Source organism: Ascaphus truei, chromosome 1, assembly GCF_040206685.1.
Source record: "Ascaphus truei isolate aAscTru1 chromosome 1, aAscTru1.hap1, whole genome shotgun sequence".
Taxonomy (NCBI): domain Eukaryota; kingdom Metazoa; phylum Chordata; class Amphibia; order Anura; family Ascaphidae; genus Ascaphus; species Ascaphus truei.
The window spans coordinates 241,561,495-241,585,684 of record NC_134483.1 but is presented as its reverse complement, the minus strand read 5'-3'; the positions used below and the strand labels follow the sequence as shown (position 1 = coordinate 241,585,684).

The following is a 24,190-nucleotide window of genomic DNA, read 5'->3' as shown; positions in this document are numbered from 1 at the left end:
TAGCAGCACGTGTAGTTCCCATAGGAATAGGGAAAGGGGTCTACATTGGGAGGTTGTTAAGATTTCTTATCAGGTCAGAATTTTACAGCAAGCAGTAAGAGAAAGGTGGTACGCTCATATTATGTACGAGGAGAAGTAAGGGGGGCCAGATGTACTATCCAGGGGACTCTTGCCCAGCAAGGGACCAACTTCCCCGCCTGTGGAACTGCAGCATGTGCTGCTCCCTAATGTGTGCTAACCTGTGCTAGTTTATAATCATCCTAAGGACTGATATGGAGGGGGCATTTTGGAGTCTGGGACCCACAATCCTCAGGAAGGGGACTATAGTATCACAGTCCAAACGGATGGTGTTCACAGCATGTGTGGGTAGTGTCCGAGGGTGGGCTCTTGAAAGTCAGGAGGCCACAACCTCCGTTAAGGAGCTACAATAATACTAATAGCGGTCCCTAGCACAGGGTGCCGCAGTGTGCTTTATTTGAACTGTCCACGTATGTGTAGCGTCCCAGGGGGGAGGGAGGGTCTCTCGAAGATCGGGAGGCCAGAACCTCCGTTTTAAAGGAGCTACAGCATACGAGTGAAAGAGCGGTTCCCGCCAAAATCGGGAGGACCGCATGGAGGAGTTTGCAAGTAGCAAGCTTTTCCTTTGCAAAATTGTGCAGGGCTTGGCGCGAAAGCCGAAGCCGCACCCATCTAATGTGAGTGGCTTGGCACAAAAGCAAAGCTGCGCCCATCTACATTGTGTCAGTACTCCTGGATCCACCAGGGGGAGCAGGCAATGCTAACTACCGAAGTGAGTGTCACCACTAGGGGCGTAGCCGGACGTGGCTATCGCAACCTCAGTTGCACGCGGTGAATCAGCAGAGCAGGAGCTAATCGACACTATTTCTGCACAATATTCTACAATGGCTTAGTGTATTGTGTCCCACTACCGACTACCAGGAGGCTTTCTGTTAATACAAGTGAAAGGGGAGAGCTTTCTACATTTCATCTGCCCCTGCTGTGATTTCCCGGGCAGAGAGGTGAGGCTGACATCCAAGTGCCAGCGGTGTGGTACTCCCTACCTAAAGCCTAGGGTGTTGCCGCCACCTTTGCCGGCCCAGAAGAAGGACGCAGCCTATCTACAGAGGTGGCTGAATGGGACTGCAACTTCAGGGTAGCGGACGCTCCAAGGAACCTGTGCATTCCTGTCCCAACATCTAAAATGAACTTACCCGATAAGGTGACGTGCAGGAGGAAGATGTTCCACAGGCTTTGCCGCTCCCTGGAGCACCGGCCAGTGGATATTCCCTCATATACCCCGACCTTTCGATAAAGATGGAGGTTGTTAGTCCCAGACCAGCACACGAGGTGCCTTTGGGGGCTGAACCCGTCCACCCATCTGTTAGTCCCAGTGAGAACGCTGCTGGCCCAGGGTCAGTTCCCAGCCACAGGTCTGACTGCACCGGTTGCCACTCGTCCGGAGACTTGAACTTCGGGGGGGCCATGCAGCAACTGGCTGACAAGCTGGCGCCGGCATCCCAAGCCCACCACTATCGCAAGCTTTTGGCTTTCTCTGGAACACGGCCTACGCCATTAGGAGAAGAGGAGTTTGAGGAGTGGAGACCACGCGGTACAAGTGCTTTCTGAATGGTCCTTCTCTGACGCAGTCAAGAAGCAACAGATCACGGAGTGCCTACGGCCCCCAGCTGCCAAGATGGTGCGATTATACCGTGAGTGTCACGCGGAGGCCGACGCCCAAGCCCTAATCCGGGCCTTAACCAAACCGTGGGTACCAGGGGTACTGTTATGTGTTCAGTATATGTTATTGTGTATACAGTACAGATCCGTTATTTACATTGTGTATTATTACTAAGTGGTTATTGAGTCCTATGTGGGACCATCCCACCTTGCTGGGATCCCTCATAGGTGGAGGCGCTGCACCGAACACAGAGAGTGAGCTCACCACAGGCTACCAGTGGTGGAGGCTTAGGTCTCCTGTGAGCAACAAGTATAGCAGCACGTGTAGTCGTCCGCGTAGTTCCCATAGGCATAGGGAAAGGGGGCTACATGTGTCTACTCTTTTGTTCCCATCTATCTTTTGTCTCTCATGTGGGTCTTCCCTTGGTTCTTTTCTTTGATTATAATTATCTTGGTGAGATTCCCTATAAGACATTCATTTCCACGTCGATTTTAAAATCATCTCGACGATTCAAATTTCTGTCCTGTTCTTTTCTCTCTCATTCTTTTTGACGTCTATCGGTAAAAAATCTTATAGGACTATGGTGTGTTGGTGTCCTCCTTCTGAATCTATCTCTCTCAGGGCTTCTGCGCTCCCTACTATATTCTCTATCATTTTTAGATTGAATAAAAAAAATTTCTTCAAATCTTGTAGTGTGTTCTTTCTCTCTGTCTTGATATTGTGATTTGTTTTGTAAAGTGTGTCTGTTCAGTTCCCAATTTTTGTCTTTGGTCAGAATGACTTTAACTTGTTTGTGTTTAAATCCCCATCTCTGAAAGCTCTCGTTTCTCTAGTTGCCTTATTCCATTCCCTATGATTTCCCTTTGAATAATCCTCTTCATCTCTTTATAAAAAAAATATTTTTATATTTAGTATACTTTCTTCTAGATTGTCAAGATTTTCTTGTAGTTTGGAATCGCTTTCCTTAAATATTATATTGCTTTCAAATGCATCTAATTTTGCCTTAATGGCATTTATTTCAACATCTAAGGTTTCCAAACTTTTCCTATGATGAGATGCTAGTGTCCGCATAAGCTCATTAGAAATATGATCTTGTGTTTTATTCCAAATATTTGTGAATGTTTCATTCTCGAAATCAAAGTTAGATTTTTTTTTTTAGAGATTCTGAGACCTTTGGGTATATGACCATTCTCTAAGTATGTTTCCAGAAAAATTAGGTCCCACCATTTTCTCATCTCTGCTTAATCGTTTCTCTAATTTATCAAATGATGTACACATTAATTATTTCACTCTTTCATATTTGGGGTATTTATCTTAATTGGAATAGCTTCAATGTCACGATTTCTTTTTAAACTCTGTGAAAACATTTGAAGTTTCTGTTTCAGCACTAATATCCATAATAAATCTAAACAAAATGCTAGCTTAGTTATAATGTGATATACAGTGAAAGCTGCCTAGGGTTAAAATGAGGTAAAAGAAACGAGTAGAATGGAAAAAATAACCCGACACTTGATTAAAATATTTAAATGATATAGTGATATCCAAATGTAATAAAAATGCAGCTCTAAAACACAGTAAATGGAATTAACCTCTAAATTCCAATTATAAATTGTGTGAAAAGAACTACGGGAGCGCTCAAAATATTAAAATGAATAAAGTGCAAATTTTGTACACAATGCAATAGAGTGCACTTTATTCATTTTAATATTTTGAGCGCACCCCTAGTTCTTTTTACACTGTGTTTATACCTGGGGTTGGGTAGTAAATTGCTCTGGTGCAAATGTAGAATTATTTTGCAGGTTTTATTAGTGAGTGTTGTTAATGCGCAGAAATAGTTACACACATGCTGACCTCCAGGATATCTTCGATCCAATTTTCCCTCTGCAGCGATCACTGTGGCCAACTTCAGTTAATAAAAGAAACAAGAAAGGGCGAGGAAACGTGTAGATTTTAAAACAAATCTTTATGTGGATATGAGCAATTAAAAACTCACATATAAAACATTGTAAAACCGGTACAAAAGCGACCATCATCCAAATCTCGAATTATGAAGCGCCCCTCTCTCTATAAAATATAAAGTGTTCTAATTAAATAATTAGTGTAGTCTTAAGGACACATTATATTTAGTAGCTCAGACCCATAGAAACAGTCCTAGAGAGTTCCTGAACATTGTATGGCACATAAAGTGGAGCGCTAAATCCTCTGTGTGTCCAGGCTATTAAAGCAATAGTGATACTAAGCAAAAGATACAACGTAACCCTCTGCAAGTAAAAACAAATTGTGGCAGTCAAGGTAAGAGAAAATGGGTAGATACAGTAAAAAAAAATGTATGTAGACTTCTTTCTCGTACACTGCCAGCTTCACAGCAGTTTTTGCATGGACACATCTTCAATTCCCCAGACCTCTGAAAAGAGAAAACAGAAGAACCAATAGTGTAGATCGTATGGTTTGTAGTACAAAAAGTGGTGCAATCAATAGTGTGTGCACTCGCACTTTCTCCAATCTTTATAACATATACCACGGTACTTTACAGGATCAGCAGAGATAGCAGTCCTCTTGCCGGGAGGCAGGTCTAATCACCGCTTAAGGAGGCTAGACACCGTCTTGGAACACTTAATGCGTTTCGCATGGAATGCTCAGTCAGGAGTCTTTCAAGATTCCAGACTAAGCATAGCATGCGAAATGCGTAGAGGCGATCACAGGATCAAGATGGACAGACAGACATACGTCCAATATCAGTGCAGCAAGAATTTGAACAGGTAGAAGGTATATTCTTATATATCGTATTTTCTTCTTATTGTCCCTTAATGTGAGCGTTTTTCAATCATTCGTTTGAAATGAAGTAACGTAGATTTGTGCGCGCTTGTTGAAATCTAAAAGCGTTTAACACACTTTACAATAACCTTAGCCATTAACTCATATAGTGGTAGTTGCCATGGATAAGGCATAAATCAAATAGTGGGATTTATGGTATATTAGGGAAAGACATGAACCCCAAGGGGGTGAGTCAGACCTTTTCACCACAACACTAAGAAACTACCTAGAGTATATAGGCAACAGCAGGTGGTAAGCACAAACGAAACTTTCCAAGGGATAACTCACAGTTTGTTGAAGTAAAGGCTCCACAGGCGTGCATCCATCTTTAGTAGTGTATAGCCATGAAGAAATTCTCACAGGAGGGATAAGTGAAGCACAGCAATGGGAAAAAGCAGGGAAACGGCACACCAAAGATAAAATAAATCTAATTTATTCCGGAGTGACATAAAGGAGACATCCAAACCGGGGCCAAAAATGCACACTGACGCGTTTCGGGCAAAGCCCTTAGTCAAAGATACTTTGACCCCGGTTTGGCATTTTTGGCCCCGGTTTGGATGTCTCCTTTTTGTCACTCCGGAATAAATTAGATTTATTTTATCTTTGGTTTGCCGTTTCCCTGCTTTTTCCCATTGCTGTGCTTCACTTATCCCTCCTGTGAGGATTTCTTCATGATCACAGGATCAAGATACCGGTCAGGGAGAGGAGAGACAGTCTAAGCTGAGCTATTGCGATACTGGAGTTGGACGCAAGTGTTCCAAGATGGCGTCTGACGTTGTGTCTGTGTGTGTGTTTTGTGGGTGTAGAGGGGGCAGCAGAATCTTGTTGGTGTGTTTCTGCTGTGTGTGTTTTGTTGGTGTAGAGGGGGAGGTGTAGAGGGGGAGCTGCAGTGTGTGTGTCTTCAGTGTGTGTTTTGTGGGTGGAGGAGGGATGCAGAGTGTTTTGTTGGTGTGTGTGTCTGCAGTGTGTGGGTTTACAGGGGGCTGCAGTGGGTGTAGACGGGGGCTGCTGGTGTGTGTTTTGTGGATATAGAGGTGGCAGTCTGTTTTGTTGATTTGTGTGTGTCTCTGCAGTGTGTTTTGTAGGTGCAGATGGGTGGCTGCAGTGTGTGTTTTGTGGGTGAAGGAGGGGTGCAGAGTGTTTTGTGTATGTGTGTCTGCAGTGTATGTTGTGGATGTAGAGCTGGCAGTCTGTTGGTTTGGGTCTGTCTGCAGTGTGTGTTTTGTGGGTGTAGAGGGGGGTTGCAGTGTGTGTGTTTACAGTTGTGTTTTGTTGGTGGAGGAAGGGTGCAGAGTGTTTTGTGTGTGTGTGTGTCTGCAGTGTGTGGGTTTACATGGGCGCTGCAGTGGCTGTAGAGGGGGGCTGCTGGTATGTGTTTTATGGATGTAGAGTGGGCAGTAGTCTATTTTGTTGGTGTGTGTGTGCAGTGTGTTTTGTGGGTGTAAAGGGGGGGCTGCTGTGTGTGTTTTGTGAGTGTAGAGGGTGGAGGAGGGCTGCAGTGTGTTTTGTGGGTGTAAAGGAGGGGGGTTGCAGTGTGTAGGGGGGACTGCAGAGTGTGTTTGTGTGTATAGAGGGGGGTTGCAGTGTGTGTGTGTGTGTGTGTGTGGCTGTGTATATGATTTTCTTTTAATAAACTTACAGTAAAAGCATAAGAATGTAGACAGTCATGCCGATAAAAATCAATATGACTACAAAAATGTCTTTTTTTATGAAAAAATAAAAATAACCTACATTTAGCCTATAATAGTAATAATCCCCTCAGAACAGGGCATTACTGGCCAATAATGCCCTGGCTGGGTTAAAGTCCCTCGGCTTCGCCTCGGGCCTTCAACTCTTCCACCCAGGGCATTAATGGCCAGTAATGCCCTGTTCTGAGGGGATTATTACTTAATTAACCTCTTAACTGTAATCAATCTACTTTGTAAGTTTACTTAACATTCACCATTGCTTATCCATAGTAGAGCAATATACGTGGAATTGGGACTATTTTATTGATGACCAACCTATTTCCCTAACACTTTTTTTTAAATGTTATCCAGAAATAGATGACATTTCCTTCAATGTTACAAACCGCAGTGCGGGTTATTCTAGTGCTGAAGTGTTATTTGAAGTCACTTGAGCCTTAGTGACGGCCTTAGTGACGTAGTAGCATGGGATAAATGTGCACATTTGTAGTCTCTCATCTTTCCCAAAGTGTTGCAGATGGAGCGGAGAGCGTTTTTCCTTAATTATAATTTGCTTATGAAATTGCCTTTAACAGCTGCAGTAATTATTTCCGGAGACGATTCCACCCGGGGGACTTGTGTCCCAGGTCCATGTATTCAAAAGACTGGTTCCAATAATTGGAAAGAAAAAGATTGTTTGCAAACATGACAGAATCTATTAAGGTCATTGTGTCTGTTGGCGGTCATCCTGTACAAAGTATTATTCTAGCCTGGATTAATATCCTATTACAAGATCATTGTACTGTGCCTTGCAAAAATAGACACACACATGTAAAGTGGATTGATGATGTAGGCTTAAACAAAGGGTTTGTTGAAATCTTTTCTTTTTTAAATCTCCTTTTTTTTCTTAAGCTTTTGTCCTTTTCATGACAAGCTTCTAAATGAGAAGATGCAATTGCCCGCGTAGTGTTCGTCAGCCTCAGATGTTCAGTGCTGGTGATGCAGAGTAAGGTCAAACACTGCACCTTATTAACAGCACATTTTTGCCATGGCAACAACCATAGCTGATGCAGCAAGGGCAGGGGATGCAGGAACATCTGAGGAATAAATATGAAAGAAATAGAGATGGTTGGTTTGGGAGCCATTCACTTTTATCAGACTACATCATTACTTAACATGAGCATGTTTAATGGAACCTGTCAAAGCGTTGGGCAATCATGACATCACATGTACATACAAATTCTCTGCTGTTTGGGATGCTGGGAGGAAAACGTCATTATTTAGTATTAAAATGCACTTCTTATACAACATTTTTCTAGCACAGGGGTGGGCAACTCCAGTCCTTAAGGGCCACCAACAGGTCAGGCTTTCAGGATATCCCTGCTTCAGCATAGGTGGCTCAGTCTTTGACCCTCCTCTTCGACTGAGCCACTGAATGAGTCTCCTGTGCTGAAGCAGGGATATCCTGAAAACCTGACCTGTTGGTGGACCTCGAGGACTGGAGTTGCCCACCCCTGCCCTAGCAGCAGCAAAGTAGTGCTTTGAAGACTCCAAAACCAGCAGCCTGCGGGGTTTATGTAAAGCAATGTACAAATGGGGGGGGGGGTTCTTTTGTAGGAGTTGGACATATAAGAACAGTGTTGCTGGTTTTCTCATTGGCTCTCGCTCACTATTCTGTGAAACCATGCCAGCTTCATTAACAAAAAAATATATACTTCTCTGCACTGCCTTTTATCGGTCACGTCTGACTTTACCCATTGGCAACAGCATTTCCCCCCCCTGTTTCACTTTTACAAACTATCTGTGCCGGCCAGAGCATCAGTAATGTTCACTTAAAAATCATTTGAGGTGGCTACCCTTTTGTTTGGTATCTTACACCGTGCTGGACTGAAAGAGCACTGCATGAGAAGCATAAAACAATCTGTTATGAAGACCGCGACATAAGTAAATAATGTAATCAATGAAGTGCTATGTTTTTCAGTACTGGATTTATGAACATAAATAACATTTATAAACATGCTTTGGAATCCTTTTTGACGAATGTAGTTTAAATGTGCGTCTTTGCTGTTGTCACTTAATGATCTAAAGCAGGGGTTCTCAACTTCAGGCCTCGAGCTGCCCTCCTCCCCCCCTCCCCCCCATCCCAACAGGTCGGCTTTTAAGAATATCCCAGCTTCAGCACAGGTCGCTCAATCAGTGGCTCAAAAGACTGAGTCACTGGTTGAGCCACCTGTGCTGAAGCAAGGATATCATGAAAACCTGACCTGTTGATCTAAAGTGTTGTTGATTGTATTTGCTCTCCGTTATTAACTAAAAAAAGATTTCCCTCTCACTAAGAAACAAAATCAGTTTTGCTTGTGTTACTGCCGTTGATGTGAAATCTGGTTGTTAGAATTAGAAAACGCAGGCATTCTGTAGTATTTTGAGAGCGCACATATTTGTAGCATATTTTTCTTTGTTTCTTTAGGAGTTATGTTCAGAATCGGCTTATGTTTGGTAAAAGCATGCATAAAACAAAAAGATACTGCTATCTTTAACTCTGTATTCAAACACTAACACGCTTTGAAAATGGATGATCTGAATGGAGCTGTTTTCCTATGCATGTAATTATAATATTTTTGGACTATTACCAATTGAGATCAGAATTTGAATTACCTTATTCATACTGTAGCTAAGTCTCTCTTATCTTTTTCACTCCATTTGCCCAAGACTCGGATAATGTATGCACCCACTCATCATTTATTTTCCAAGCTTTGAAGTTGATGGAAATTGTCCTGCATAACATTAACCAATAACATACATACTGTTTTAGCGAAATATCCTGTTCAAATTGAAAGCCACAACACTGAAGCAGGTGGTATATTTTTTAAACAACTTTTGGGGGTCTTTATGTAAATTCTGTTACCACCACAAAACTCTATTCGTACAGTAGATAGAGTTTAATGTTGATGAATTCAGTTCATGCATTCAAGATCTGGTTTATTATGTTCCCCAGCAAATATCTTAGGAAATGTTTAAACTAGCTTAAAACAGGCAGTTTGGGGCAAAAAAAAGTGTAAAATATATAGAAATAGATGAGTCATACGATGCCATGTAGCGCTATACATGCTGAAGTGTATCAAATGTATTTGATAAATTGATGTTGAAACGTATTCTGAACAAAAAAAAATATTAATTTAATTCCAAAACGTGCTTTTGAAGCTTGACACAGATGCCCGTTGATTTCATGTTTGTGGAGGTCAGCAGCATGGGATGTTACCGTAGGCAGCATTTAGCATAACCTTCTTCTGTTCTAACCTCACAACCCTATCCAGCATAGAACATAAACATTAGTATGCTGAGTACCTTAACATTTTCTTTTATGATGCTACAGTAATATAGCCTTCAAACCCATCCAAGTCTGTTGTAAATACCATTTATTGAAACTCTCTTTACAATAACATGCTTATACTTTTTCTCACTGCCCAAGGACAGCCTTTGTTTTATCTTGTTTCCGAAATGTCAGAGGGACAGAGCCATTTCTATGTAAATTTCAGCATATTGCAGTGACTAAAAATGTGTTTTTCATTTGAGGAGGCTTGGCATGGATAAATGTACCGCTATAAGGTATAAATGTACCGCTATAAGGTATATATACTTTTGCTTGTTACGTTTTTCTAAGGCTAACCTAAATGTTTTGTTGTTGGTATAATTGGATTGCAATCTGCCTTAATCTTTGATTCCCTTCCTGTTTTATCTTTTTCTCTCTTCTGCACAGGTGATTTCTATTCCCTCATTTCCAAACTGCTAGGCGAAAGGGAAGATGTTGTTCATGTCCATAAATATAACCCCACAGAAAAGATAGATTCAGATCTCGTAGCAGAGATTGCTAATGTAGTTCAAAAGAAAGACCCTGGCTGGTTTTATGCCAGACAAATATTAGGCCACGATGAGAGGCCTAATACGATTCTGGTCAGAGACAGAATTCACAAATTCCACAAGCTAGAGTCCACCTTGAGGCCACCAGGGAACAGGCTCCCTCTGGTACAACAAGCTAGACCTGGTGGAGGGGGCAACTGGGAGAAACAGCATCCAGGAGGTGGGTTGGGAAACTTTCTAAACTTACAAAAACATGATTATCCACTTGCTTGATCCACATTAGCAAAACCTGAAGGGAAAACCAGTGATGCATTAAACAACACATCAGCCATTAATGAAATCCTCTCATAACCATGAGTGTTATTTATAGTGACTACGCATGCAAAACCGATGCATTGTGTACTATTTATACATGGCACAGTCGTTCATGTAACGGACAAATTGTATATTTTGGGAAATGAGCCCCAATTGTCAACTTTACAGTATGCTTTCTCGTTTCATAATGTCTGCAATACTTTACATAATTGACAAAGATATGCCAGATACAGAAACTGGTGTGATGTTACGCTCTCAAGGACTAAGGATTTCTTTATATAGATCATTTTCTTAACTACAAAATATATTTTAATTGAGGACTAAGTCCCGTGGCAACTTTCAATGCTTTTCAGAGCCGTTGGGGAGTAAATCGGCTCATGTTAAGTAAGAGATGCATTTTTGTATTGAAAAAGCTGATGGCAGAATGATAACCTCCATGCTGTCACCTTAAATATCTGGGAACAAACTGACATACAGTATCAAAAAAGAGTTTAATTACAGTCAGTTAAAAAACAGAAGTGTGTGATAGGCCGATGTAGTTTTTAGTCTATTAAATGGGTCTTTATTTTCAAGCCTGCGTCCGCCTTGTAATTGGAAAGTCCTGACTCATTCCCTTCAGGTTTCTATGGCAGCAAACCATGACGGCATTGCTTTTGTTGTAATTGTGCTGTGGTCTCTGTGATATTGATTGTGTTTAGTCTTTCTTGCTAATGTGGAAAGCCAGATAATAATATGGCATGTGAAGATTATCCTTTTAAAAGTAAGCAATATGTATGCATGGCAGACATCTGTGCGTGGGCCGCTCTACAGGCTGTCTTCACATTGCAGGCTGCCAAGTTAATGTTTCCAAATACATCTTGCCTTCCCATATTAATCATTCATCACACAGCCCACGGGTGCTCAATTCAAGTCGTCAAATCCCCGCCAACCAGTCAGGTTTTCAGGATATCCCTGCTTCAGCACAGGTGGCTCAGAGTTTTGAGCCTCTGTTTGAGCCACCTGTGCTGAAGCAGGGATATCCTGAAAACCTGGCCGGTTGGCGGGGATTTGACGACTTGAATTGAGCACCCCTGACCGAGCTTTTTTTTTTTTATATTCAATTCTGTCAATAATAAAGACTCTTATTGCATGGCAGGTCCATTGAGCACTGAAAAGGAAAAATATCAGTACGGCATCAGTGCTACTGCATCAAGATCAAGATAACCTCTGAAGCAATTTACTAATTAATAGTAATTAAACATTATTAGTAACATTTGGATTTGTTGTCATTCTTCACACCTACCAGGACAATTTTCCTATTTTTGTAAACTTTGCTGTAGTAATAGCTTATTATCATAGCGTGTCTAGCCTGGTCTGGAAATCGAGTGATTGGGGGGGGGGGGGGGGTTGGAATATTGAAAATGTGAACCATTTGTGAAGTTATTTATGTATTGTTCTTTGTGAAATGTCATGGTTGCATGCACGAGTGCAGGGGTGGGTAAATGCTGTCCTCAAGGGACACCAACAGGTCAGGTTTTCAGCATATCCCTGCTTCAGCACAGGTGGTGCAGGCTTCGACTGAACCATTGATTGAGCCACCTGTGCCGTAGCAGGGATATCCTGAAAACCTAATCTGTTGGTGGTCCTTGAGGACTGGAGTTGCCCACCCCTGCACTAGATTAAGTGCAGCGTCTGGGTCTGTTGCAATGAGATGTTGGAATACTAAGCAGCTTGTGTTTTGTGTGATGTATGCTGTAGTGAAGCATGCAACTTTTATCACCAGAAATAAATAAGGTTTTATAATGTTTGGCTGACCTGTTTGTGTTACTGTGCACAGCAATGACTGACGAGAGAAGTTTATATGCCCTGGGAAACTGGCATTGGCTCTCAGAAACCATTTACATTGTGTTGGTTAATGATGCATTTGGAAAGGGCTGAGGAAACCAGTGTACTACTGAATTCTTTAGTTGATACAATATTTTGGCTACGCAGTATGCATGTTTCTACATTTTACAACGTGTGGAGGTTTTAAAAAAAAAATTTTTTGGCCAATTTCAATGGAAAACTCATAGTTTGGTTTCGTTGGTGTGCTGACGGAGGGACGCGGAGACCCCGGTGGTCATCGCGGTTACATCCTTTGGTGAGACCATTCCTTAATCCCTTGCTTATGCTATTTGCTTACCCCCCATCTCCATCTATAGAGGTCAATATCAGCCTGATTTTTCCACGTTTGCATACGCAATCTATCATCTGACGGGTCAAATACCTCTCCCCATTTGTTTCTCCAGTCATTTGCTACCTATCGAGTGACAATTCCTCCCACATCTCACTGCCTCCTACATTTGCGCTATTGGACATTTTTTGGTCACATTTCCCTTCTTTTTTATTTTCAAGAGTACTCTTGTTTTTTATTGTCATATATTGTATTTATTGTGTCTATTGGCATCATTGTGTTTGTTTTAATCTGTTCAGTCACCTAGCCTTCCTTGCTTAATTAATACATTTTCCTGTTTTTTATTGCTATACAGGATTGCGCCTTTTTTCTTTCTTTTATATATATATATATATATATATATATATATATATACACACATATATTTGTAACAGACGACAGGGGTGCCCAATGCTACATCAAATTGACAAAACATATATGGTAATGAGTATAAAGTTTAAATACTTGAATAATAATAGTAATTATTAGTTTTTTTAGTCCTGTTAGGACCTGCATTTTTGGTTTACCTTGACGTTTGGTATGCAGGCTTACGACGCTTTGGCCAAAGGGTTTAACTAAAAAACCAAGTAATTACTATTATTATTCAAGTATTTAAACTTTATACTCATTACCATATATGTTTTGTCAATTTGATGTAGCATTGGGCACCCCTGTCTTCTGTTGTATACATTTACCACGCTCAGTAGCACTCATTTTGCCATAAATATATATTCATGATGTAGTGGATGTAGGAGTTTAAGCTATCTGGGAATATGCGTGCTAATATATATATTTGTGTGTGTGTGTATTATATATATATTTATATATCAATATGTATTTATATACTAGCTGATATACCCGGCTTCGCCCGGGATTTAATTTTCCCGCTCCCCCTCGCTTTTCGCTCCCCCCCCCTTCACAGCTGCGTCCCCCCCCCCACGTTCACATGTCCGATTTCCCCCCCTTTCACAGCTCCTTTCCCCCCCCTTCCATCCACAGCTCTGTTTCCCCCCCTTCACATCTCCAATTCCCCCCCTCCCCCACCTTCATAGCTCGGCGGCGGCGGGTCACTGAGGGGGGCGGCCGGGATTTTCCCCCCCCCCTCCGCCCCTTGACAGCCGGCGGCGGTTAAGTGACAATTAATGTATCCTGCGGCCGCTTGCTCGTCTGGCCGGTTTGTTCACCCCCCTCCCCCCCGGAACCTTCCGTCTACTGGGGATGTTCATCAGACGGAGGCGCGTGCACGCAGCATGCACTCCCCCACGGATCTGAGGCGGGAGGCAGCGCGTTTGCAATTGCCCGTCCGGCCGTTCCCCCGGATCTGAGGCGGGAGGCAGCGTGTTGTACGGGTGAGGGGGGTGGTGTGGTACGGGTGAGGGGGGTGGTGTGGTACGGGTGAGGGGGGTGGGCTGCCCCCTCCCGGCCGTCCGTTCCGCCGCTTGGTCCCGGCCGGTTGAGGCGGTAGGCGCCGGGGTGTGAGGCGGCGGGAGGCACCGGGGTGTGAGGCGGCGGCCCTGCGGCAGGGGTGTGAGCTGGGAGGCAAGGCGGGAACAGAGGCTGGAGGCGCAGGGGTTTGAGGCCCCGGAGGCAGGGGTGTGAGCTGTGAGGGGAGGCTGAAGGCGCAGGGGTGTGAGGCGGTGGTTTACTTACTTACCTGGGCGGGAGGTGGTGTGTGTGGTGGTGTGTGAGTGTGTGTGTGCGTGTGGCAGTTGGGTGACGTCATAGAGCCACCAATCTAATTGGCCAGAGGCAGAGGACCAATCAGATTCACCACATCTACAACCCCACAAATTTCAATTTTATATATTAAGATGTGTGTGAATGCCAACAAGCTGGATAATTATAAGCATCAAAAAGAGCAGCTACAATTCCTCCAGATTTAGCAGTGACTAATGCACCATCAATTAAGAACTGGAAACAACATATTTGGTATAGTACCAAAATATTCATCCTTTTTATGTGTGCAAATCAATAACTTACTGCTCCTCTCTAAGTTGAAATATTTTTACATTTTATTTCTTTGCCAACAGGGAGTTCATGGGATATCTCCAAGGGGATCGCTCAAGAAAATCAGTAGTGGATCCCAGGCAGTATAATGGGTCCCAGAGTCTTTGTGGGGACTGTGCACTTACAAAGGCCCCAAATTGCACCTTGACATGGATGATATGGCTTTCAATTACAGCAAGAGCTTCCAAAGTCACCCCCCAAAATGCTATGTATCCACAGCAACAGGCATTGTGGGACGTGATTTCAGAGCTCCCGCATGTATTGACTGCTATACCATGCATGCTGTCTGCACACCCCATGTGTGTGGTAGCATATGTTTATATGTTAAACCAGATTTAAAACCTATTATAAGGGGAAATGTTTATAAAGGGATTGATGAAAATGTAGAGACCTTGTTGATTAGAAATTAGCAGTGGAGGTAAAAGTACAAAGACAATGTTTGTAGGGATATGCTATAAACCCCCAAAAATGTGTGTGATTGAGGAAGCTAAAATACTTTTGCAAATGGAGAAGGTCTCAAAACTGGGTCATGTTTGCATTATTAGTGATTTTAATTATCCAGACATAGACTGGGGCAAGAGATGAGCATTAAAGCAAAAGGAAACAGGTTTTTGGGGGTGCTTAAAGACAATTGCATGACCCAAATTATTGAGGAACCAACCAGGAGAGGGGCAATACTGGATTTGGTCATATCAAACAATGTAATAATAAATATTCAAGTCCGGGAACATTTGGGAAACGGTGATCTTATTTGAAATACATGATCAAAACCTTATTATACAGGTTCAAGAAAGACTTTTTATAAAGGCACATTTTAATAAACTGAGAAATAATCTACAAGGAATAAATTGGAATTACATTTTTTAAGGAGAAAATGTAGAAGATAAATGGGAAGTCTTTAAAACATTGTTTGATAAGGACACTTAGCAGTGTATACACGTGGGTAATACATACAGATGCAGCGGCCGTTATTCGAACATTTCATGCGTTGTTTACCTCGGAATACCATGTCATGGCGCGTGATTTCTTCCAACCTTACTGCCTTAAGACGCGAATGCAGAAAATGGCATTTTAGTGTTTTGGTTTTTAAACACCTGAAATTGACACAGTAGCACAGTACTGTACACATTACAATTCATTCATTTCTGCCACGGATACGTGAAGAATTGCACCCAAAGAAACAGAATCCATGAAATTCAAACAAAGCAACTGCGATAAACATGAGCGCCTGGTGTGATTGGCCGCATGGATGCCGCGTGGAATCAGAGCACACAAAAACGGCTCCATGAAATGTTCGAATAACGGCCGCTGCATCTGTATAAAAGAAAGAAACCAGTCTAAGCCAATGTGGCTAAATAAACAGGTAGTGGAGGAAAGGGAAAAGAAGAGGCAGGCGTTTACATTCTTAGTCAGAAGGACAGAGGCATCATATCAGAATTGTCATTGCCATTATTGGAGTTGGGAAGGAATGTATTTGTTCTGCCTTATGAGATATCATTGGATAATGTTTCACTGGGGTTTTTTGTGTGCCTTTCTCTGGATCAAAATACTGTAAATACAAATATAAATGTAAGATAAGTAGACACTGCTGGATATATATCTTTTTTCAACCTTATCTACTATGTACTACTGAGGTGCAGTTCAGGTCCTTAAGTGGTTTCCCCCCATGAGCTCAGGATACTATACTGCCTGGGATTGGTCAAACAGTTTTGTTAGCACTAGTCTGATAAGTATGAAATAAGATTTATTAATTAGGGGTTAGCGGAAACAAATCTTTGCTAGCCGGGGTCAGACGATGTAAAAAGGGTTGGGAACCCCAGCTTTATAACAATATGACTGTAAATTTTGTAAACAATAGCAACTGATTTTTAAATGTCAATTACAAGATTAAATAATTACATTCAATCTAAACTAAAGTGTGGTTTTTTAATATATATTATATATATATATATATATATATATATATATACAAGAATGGGAAGCAGGGGGTCCCCAGGGGTAAAATGTGTTATATCAGCACTGGGTAGCACCTGTGGCATAATAAGTTTGATCTGCATGAGCTCACTGTGTTATTTATGAACAAAGTGGACCATATTCAACTTACTGATGGTATTATGAAACTACTCATAAACATCAATCACGTATTACCATTTTGCCAAACATTAATAACACTAGAGAGGTGTATAATTTATTTATACATATTTTACCAGGAAGTAATACGTTGAGAGTTGCCTCTCGTTTTCAAGTATGTCCTGGGCATAGAGTTAAGACAAATAATACATGGTTACATAAGTGAACAGGGTATACATTATATACAAGACATTGCATGCACAGTTAAAGAAAATATGTTATGGGCGTATGAAACAGTTATAGACCAGATCAAAATGTGAGACAGCCTTAGATTTGAAAGAACTTAAACTGGTGGTGGATGCGGGAGTCTGTGGTAGGTTGTTCCAGTTTTGGGGTGCACGGTAAGAGAAGGAGGAACGGCCGGATACTTTGTTGAGCCTTGGGACCATGAACAGTCTTTTGGAGTCAGATCTCAGGTGATAGGTGCTGCATGTGGTAGAGGTGAGGAGCTTGTTCAGGTAGATGGGTAGCTTGCCTGAAAGTATTTGAAGGCAAGACAGGAAAGGTGAACTTTGCGCCTAATGTGATTACCAATCTAGTTCTTTGAGCATTTCGCAGTGATGTGTTGTAGTTGCATTGGAGAACAAAACGGCATATTGAATTGTAGAGGGTGTCACGTTTGCTAAGGTGGGTTTGGGGTGCCGAGCCATATACTATGTCTCCATAGTCGATAATTGGCATTAATATCTGCTGTGCGATACGCTTTCTGACCAGCAGACTTAAGGAGGATTTGTTCCCGTAAAGTACTCCTAGTTTGGCATAGGTTTTGGATGTCAGGGTATCAATGTGCATCCCGAATGTTAAGTGGGAGTCAAACCATATGCCCAGGTATTTAAAACTAGTAACAGGAGTTAGGGTGGTGTTAGCGTTGGTTCTGATATGGAGCTCAGTCACTGGAAGCTTTAAAAATGAAGTCTTGGTCCCAAATACCAGTGTTACAGTCTTGTCAGTGTTTAAAAACAGTTTGTTTTGGAAAATCCAGTTTTCGAGCCTCAAAAAGGCAGACTGAAGTATGTGTTCAAGGTCGGAGAGGCGATGGCTGTGTGCATATAGGATTGTGTCATCTGCATACATGTGTATTGAAGCTTCCTTACAAGCTGTGGGAAGATCATTGAACACTGAGAAGAGTAGGGGCCCCAGAACGGAGCCTTGCGGGACACCACAGGTGATATCCAAGGGGTTGGAGTTGGAGCCTGAGATGGACACATGTTGGGATCTACCTGATAGGTAGGACTGAAACCAGTTTAAAGCATGCTTCCCTATTCCAGAGCTCTGAAGTTTGTTAAGCAGGATAGCATGATCAACAGTATCAAAAGAATTTGCAAAATCTAGGAATATTGCACCAGTGAGTTGTCCCCGTTCCATTCCACACTAGATATCATTGCAAACTTTTAGCAGGGTAGAAAATGGGGGGTTTGGTGCGAAAGTCCGATTGGAATTGGCTAGGGAAATTTGTCTTGGTATAGTATTTAATATAGTATTAGCTTAATTGGGAGTGGACACATTTTTCCATGACTTTGGATAGTATTGGGAGAAGAGAGATTGGCCTGTAGTTTGAGACAGTGTTTTTGTCCCCACTTTTGAACATTGGGACAACTCTGGCAGTTTTCCAGGTCTTGGGGATATGGCCTGCCGACAGGATAGAGTTGACTATAGAAGCAATTGGTTTGGCAATGGCGGGGGCACCAAGTCTTAGGAACTTAGATTGTAAACAGGGAGAGACAGAACCCCACTGGAGAGCACTCAAACATGTGTAGAGATCACAGTGAACTGTAAATGAATGGAGTGAGGTGTTACATGTGGAGTGAGTGGTTAAAAGCGGGTTTATTAGGAGTCATAACTCAATTAAAATAGGTAGAACACTAAATAGTAACTGTGGATGAGACTCAAGTTGAGCCAAAAAAGCGTCGCGAAAATGAAATAAAATATGCTGGATGTGTGTTTGTATACGTCTGCTAGCACCCTTGATGAAAAATCAATAAAAAGCAGACTCTGTGGTAGCGCACAAATAATAAACACCTCTTTGCTATTGTGAGGAATCAGGGATCGCGGCGCCCGCGCCCTGGTTCCTCTACTGATATATTCCCTCCTGCTGCCGTGGCACGCACCTCTCGCCAGCGCCACTCACCTCCGTCGGTGCTGGGGGTTCCCCGTCGTCCTCGGCGTCCCCGGTTTCCAGCAGTACCTCACGCGGCCGCCATGTTGCTCGGGCGCGCGCCTGAACAGCGCGCGCCGGGCGAAGTTAATTTATTCACTGCTCTGGCAGTGAAGACCCGCCCCCAATACAGAAATATGATCTCCTGTCAAGACAAGAGTTCTCACCTGCCTGCCAATCAAGGGAACCTATCCAGGATGGCTCCACGCAGTCCTCCAGGTCTGCCTTCACTTCTGATTGGTCAGCCACACTTTATAATGCCAGTCCTTCCTATCATTCATTGCTCGACATAGTTTTCACTTGGATTACTACTCTGGCGTTTTCTCTCTCATTCACTCAGGTTACGACTTGGCTTGGCGGACGTCTCTCTCTGGCTCTAGACCCCTGCTTGGACAAACGACCTTCCAGTATTCTCCAATCCCAGACCTTGGCTAACGGCAACGACAACGGCATTTCTACACCGGTACCGGCAAGTATTGCTAGCGAAATACACCTGGCCTGGCAACGCCAAAATCACCACACTCCGGACACGCTCCCTTTGCTGCGGGTGCGTGCTTCTATACGTTCCTCACCTCAGTGAAAGGAACGGGTCTGGTCTGCGGGCAGCACCGGCGTAACATTATGTCGAGCCCACAAGACGCAGACCAGACTGTGGACTCTATGATGACGGCCATGTACCAACAAATACAGGCCTTAACGGATCAAGTGGCTCTCCTCTCCCAACAGGTATCGGACCGCCCTTTACAGGCTCCACCTGCGGCTGCACCCCCGGCGCAGCCTGACTTATCTTCCACTTCATTTTCAGTTCCGAAGATTCCGGCTCCAAGGCCCTACGCAGGGGATCCACACACCTGTCGTGGCTTTCTCAACCAGTGCGAGATCCAGTTCGAGATGGCTCCCCAGCTGTATGCTACTGGCCGGAAAAAGGTAGCCTACGTATATAGTCTGCTCACAGGTAATGCACTGGCATGGGCTTCTCCGATCTGGGAACTACGCCCTGATATTACCCGCGATTACGCGGCCTTCAGACGGGACTTTCGACAGGTTTTTGATATCCCCGCACGTCAAGAGACTGCTTCTGATACCCTGCTAGAGCTTACACAGGGACGTCGGCCTGTGGGTCAATACGCCTTGGAATTCAGAACCGTAGCAGCTGAGACTCATTGGGGTCAGGAGGCTTTAGTCGCCGCCTTCTGGAAAGGTCTATCGGAGTCTCTGAAGGATGAACTTGCTTCCCACACCAGGCCAGTGTTACTGGAGGATCTCATCACCCTGGCTACTCGTATGGATCAGCGCCTTCAGGTACGCCGCGCTCAGCGTCAGCTTCCCCGGGCTACGCCTTTCCGTACTTCCTTTTCCAGGTTCTCTACTAACCAGAGACCCGTCGTATCCCCGTTACCGGCGCTGGAGGCTCCAGAGCCGATGCAACTTGGAGTTCAGCAACCTCGGGTACCGTCACGACAACTTCGCTCTACTGGGGAATCGTGCCATCATTGCGGAGCTTCTGAGCAGCGTACCCGTAACCATCCTCCATCTCCGGGAAACGACTAAGCCCAGTGAGTACGAAGGGGCGCTCTCTGGGTACTGAATCTCCTTGTCCCCCTCCAAGAAGGGAACTTCCCAAAAGATTGACTATTCCCGTCTCCCTTTCAGGACCGACTTTCCGCACCTCCACTGCTGCATTTATCGATTCCGGCGCAGGAGGGAATTTCATAGATCAAACCTTTTCTGAGCAAAATCAAATTCCGCTTTCCAGGAAGGAATCTCCCGTTGCCTTGGTCGGGATTGATAATCGACCTCTCACCCCGGCTTATATCTCCTTAGAGACCGGACCTATCACCCTTTCTACTCATTCTCACAAAGAGACTCTGGGTTTTGATGTTATTCATGCCCCAGGAACACCTATCACGCTTGGCTTGCCCTGGTTACAGAAGCATAATCCACTCATCGATTGGGTGTCTCCTAACCCTATTAACTGGAGGTCAAGGTCAGAGAAACATTTTCCCTCTATCAAGCAACCATCCTTTCTATTAGCCAATACATCAAGTTCTCTGAGGGAGTTGCCTTCTCCATACGCCGAATTCTTGGACGTTTTCAGCAAGGCTCAGTCTGAACTTCTACCTCCTCATCGTTCCTACGATTGTCCGATTGATCTGATACCTGGTTATACCTTGCCGAAAGCCAAATCTTATCCTCTCTCGTTGCCCGAGACCAAAGCTATGGACGAATATATTCGTGAGAATCTTAAGCGGGGTTTCATACGTCATTCCAATTCTCCTGCGGGGGCTGGATTCTTCTTTGTCAAAAAGAAAGATGGTACCCTCAGACCATGTATTGATTACCGGGGTCTGAACCATATCACGGTGAAGAATCGTTATCCACTCCCACTCATCTCCGAACTCTTTGATAGACTTCAGGGGGCCAATCTCTTTACTAAACTGGATCTCCGTGGGGCATACAACCTCATCCGCATCCGGGAGGGCGATGAATGGAAGACTGCCTTCAACACCCGTAGCGGACACTACGAATATCTAGTGATGCCCTTCGGGTTATGCAACGCACCGGCAGTTTTTCAGGACTTCATCAATGACATCTTTCGAGACGTTCTTAATATATTTGTCATTGTATACCTGGATGACATCCTTATTTTTTCTCAAAACTTACAGGATCATATCATCCATACGAAGTTTGTGCTTTCACGCCTCCGCGAGAACCGGTTGTTTGCTAAAATGGAGAAATGCATTTTTCATCAGTCTACCACTTCTTTTCTCGGATACATCATCTCCAACAAAGGTTTGGCCATGGACCCAGAGAAGCTAAAGGCCGTCGTGGATTGGCCACAACCCAATTCCCTCAAATCTGTTCAACGGTTTTTGGGTTTTTCTAATTATTACCGGAAGTTTATCCGCAACTTTTCCACCATTGTCGCTCCTATCACGGCACTGACCAAAAAAGGTGCAGACCCTTCATCTTGGTCGCCAGAAGCTGTCACGGCATTCGAGACACTGAAACAAACTTTTGTCTCTGCTCCCATCCTTCGGCACCCTAACACGAATTTCCCCTTCACCTTAGAGGTTGACGCTTCGGACTGTGGGGCTGGGGCGGTTCTGTCGCAGAAATTTTCTTCCCAGGATAAACTTCATCCTTGCGGGTTTTTCTCCAAAAGATTTTCATCGGCAGAAAGGAATTATGACGTGGGCAATAGGGAACTTTTGGCCGTCAAAATGGCTCTTCAAGAATGGAGACATCTTCTGGAGGGGTCAAAAGAGCCATTCACCATCCTTACGGACCATAAGAACTTATTATACATTGAGAATGCTCGTCGCTTAGGTCCTCGCCAAGCTCGCTGGTCGTTATTTTTCTCTAGATTCAATTTTGTTCTCTCATACATTCCCGGCACTAAGAACGTCAAGGCGGATGCTCTCTCCCGGCAATACTCTTCTGAAGAGAGATCAGAGAAAACCACTGAGTCCATCCTCCCTAAACAAAGAATCTTAGCAGCTGTGGCATTCAAGAATCTGGAGAGGATCATCAAATCTCAAGAGAACCTCCCGTCCGGTCTGGTGGTTCCTAAAGACTCTTTGTATGTGGAACCCAGATTTATCCCTGAAATACTGGACTGGGGACACGCCGTCCGTTCGGCAGGGCATCCTGGATTCAAGAAAACCTTGGACCTCATCCGTCGTACCTTTTGGTGGCCCAATATGGCTAAAACCATTCTGGAATTTACACGGTCCTGTCCGGTATGTGCGCGTAACATGAGTCCTCGTCAGAAACCTCAGGGTCTTCTCTTACCTTTACCTATTCCGGAGCGTCCCTGGTCCCACATTTCGATGGATTTTATTGTGGAGTTGCCTAGGTCGAATGGCATGAATACCATTCTTGTGGTAGTAGATCGGTTTTCCAAGATGGCACACTTTATCCCTCTCAAAGGATTACCCTCCTCACCCGCCCTTGCGGATATTTTTGCCAAAGAGATTTTCCGGATCCATGGGATTCCTACATCCATCGTGTCCGATCGAGGTTCCCAGTTCGTCTCCAAGTTCTGGAGAAATTTCACCAAGAGACTAGGTATCTCGTCTTCCTTTTCTTCGGGATATCACCCTCAATCCAACGGACAGACCGAGAGGGTTAATCAATCCCTCGAGAAATACTTAAGGTGCTTCGTCTCTAATTCTCAGGATGACTGGGCAGAATTACTTATCTGGGCTGAGTACGCATTCAATTCTTCCAGGAATGAGTCCACCCACGAGACTCCCTTCTTTATCAACTACGGATTCCATCCGGCTCGCCTACCTATTACTAAAGAATCCTCTGGGGTACCAGCCGTGGACGAACATATTGCTCTCTTACAAGACTCTTGGTCCAGAATACAATCTGCATTACAAAAAGCATCCTTGACATCTAAAGATCAGGCTGATCGTCACCGTCGTCCGGCACCCGAATACAAACCCGGGGACAAGGTTTGGCTATCTTCCAAGAACATCCGTCTCAAAACGCCTTCCCTCAAATTGGCTCCTAGGTTCCTGGGTCCCTTTTCCATTTTGGAGCAGGTTAATCCGGTTTCTTTTCGACTCCAACTTCCTCAAAGCATGAGAATTCCGAATGTCTTTCACACCTCACTTCTCAAACCTTTTATCTCCAGTAGCCTCTTTCCGGATCACACTTCGAAACCAGATCCTGTGATGGTACAGGGTAACGAAGAGTATGAAATACAGGCTCTACTGGATTCCCGTCTTTCAAGAGGTAAAGTCAACTTCTTGGTCCACTGGAGAGGTTTTGGACCCGAAGAGAGGTCATGGGTACCCCTGAAAGATATTCATGCGCCAGGACTCCTCAAACGCTTTCGTAAGAAGTTTCCATCAAAACCATGGAGGGATCGTCCTGAGGTCGATCCTGAAGGGGGGGGTACTGTGAGGAATCAGGGATCGCGGCGCCCGCGCCCTGGTTCCTCTACTGATATATTCCCTCCTGCTGCCGTGGCACGCACCTCTCGCCAGCGCCACTCACCTCCGTCGGTGCTGGGGGTTCCCCGTCGTCCTCGGCGTCCCCGGTTTCCAGCAGTACCTCACGCGGCCGCCATGTTGCTCGGGCGCGCGCCTGAACAGCGCGCGCCGGGCGAAGTTAATTTATTCACTGCTCTGGCAGTGAAGACCCGCCCCCAATACAGAAATATGATCTCCTGTCAAGACAAGAGTTCTCACCTGCCTGCCAATCAAGGGAACCTATCCAGGATGGCTCCACGCAGTCCTCCAGGTCTGCCTTCACTTCTGATTGGTCAGCCACACTTTATAATGCCAGTCCTTCCTATCATTCATTGCTCGACATAGTTTTCACTTGGATTACTACTCTGGCGTTTTCTCTCTCATTCACTCAGG

At 44.1% G+C, this 24,190-nt stretch overlaps 1 protein-coding gene across 1 annotated transcript in view; it reads left to right on the top strand.

Annotated features, from left to right (window-relative positions):
• PAM (peptidylglycine alpha-amidating monooxygenase) overlaps positions 1–24,190 on the top strand; it is a 201,422-nt gene that overhangs the window by 124,648 nt on the left and 52,584 nt on the right. The window contains exon 16 of the mRNA XM_075599016.1: positions 9,914–10,234. Coding sequence (XP_075455131.1) covers positions 9,914–10,234 — 321 coding nt within the window. The remainder of the gene's footprint in view (positions 1–9,913; positions 10,235–24,190) is intronic.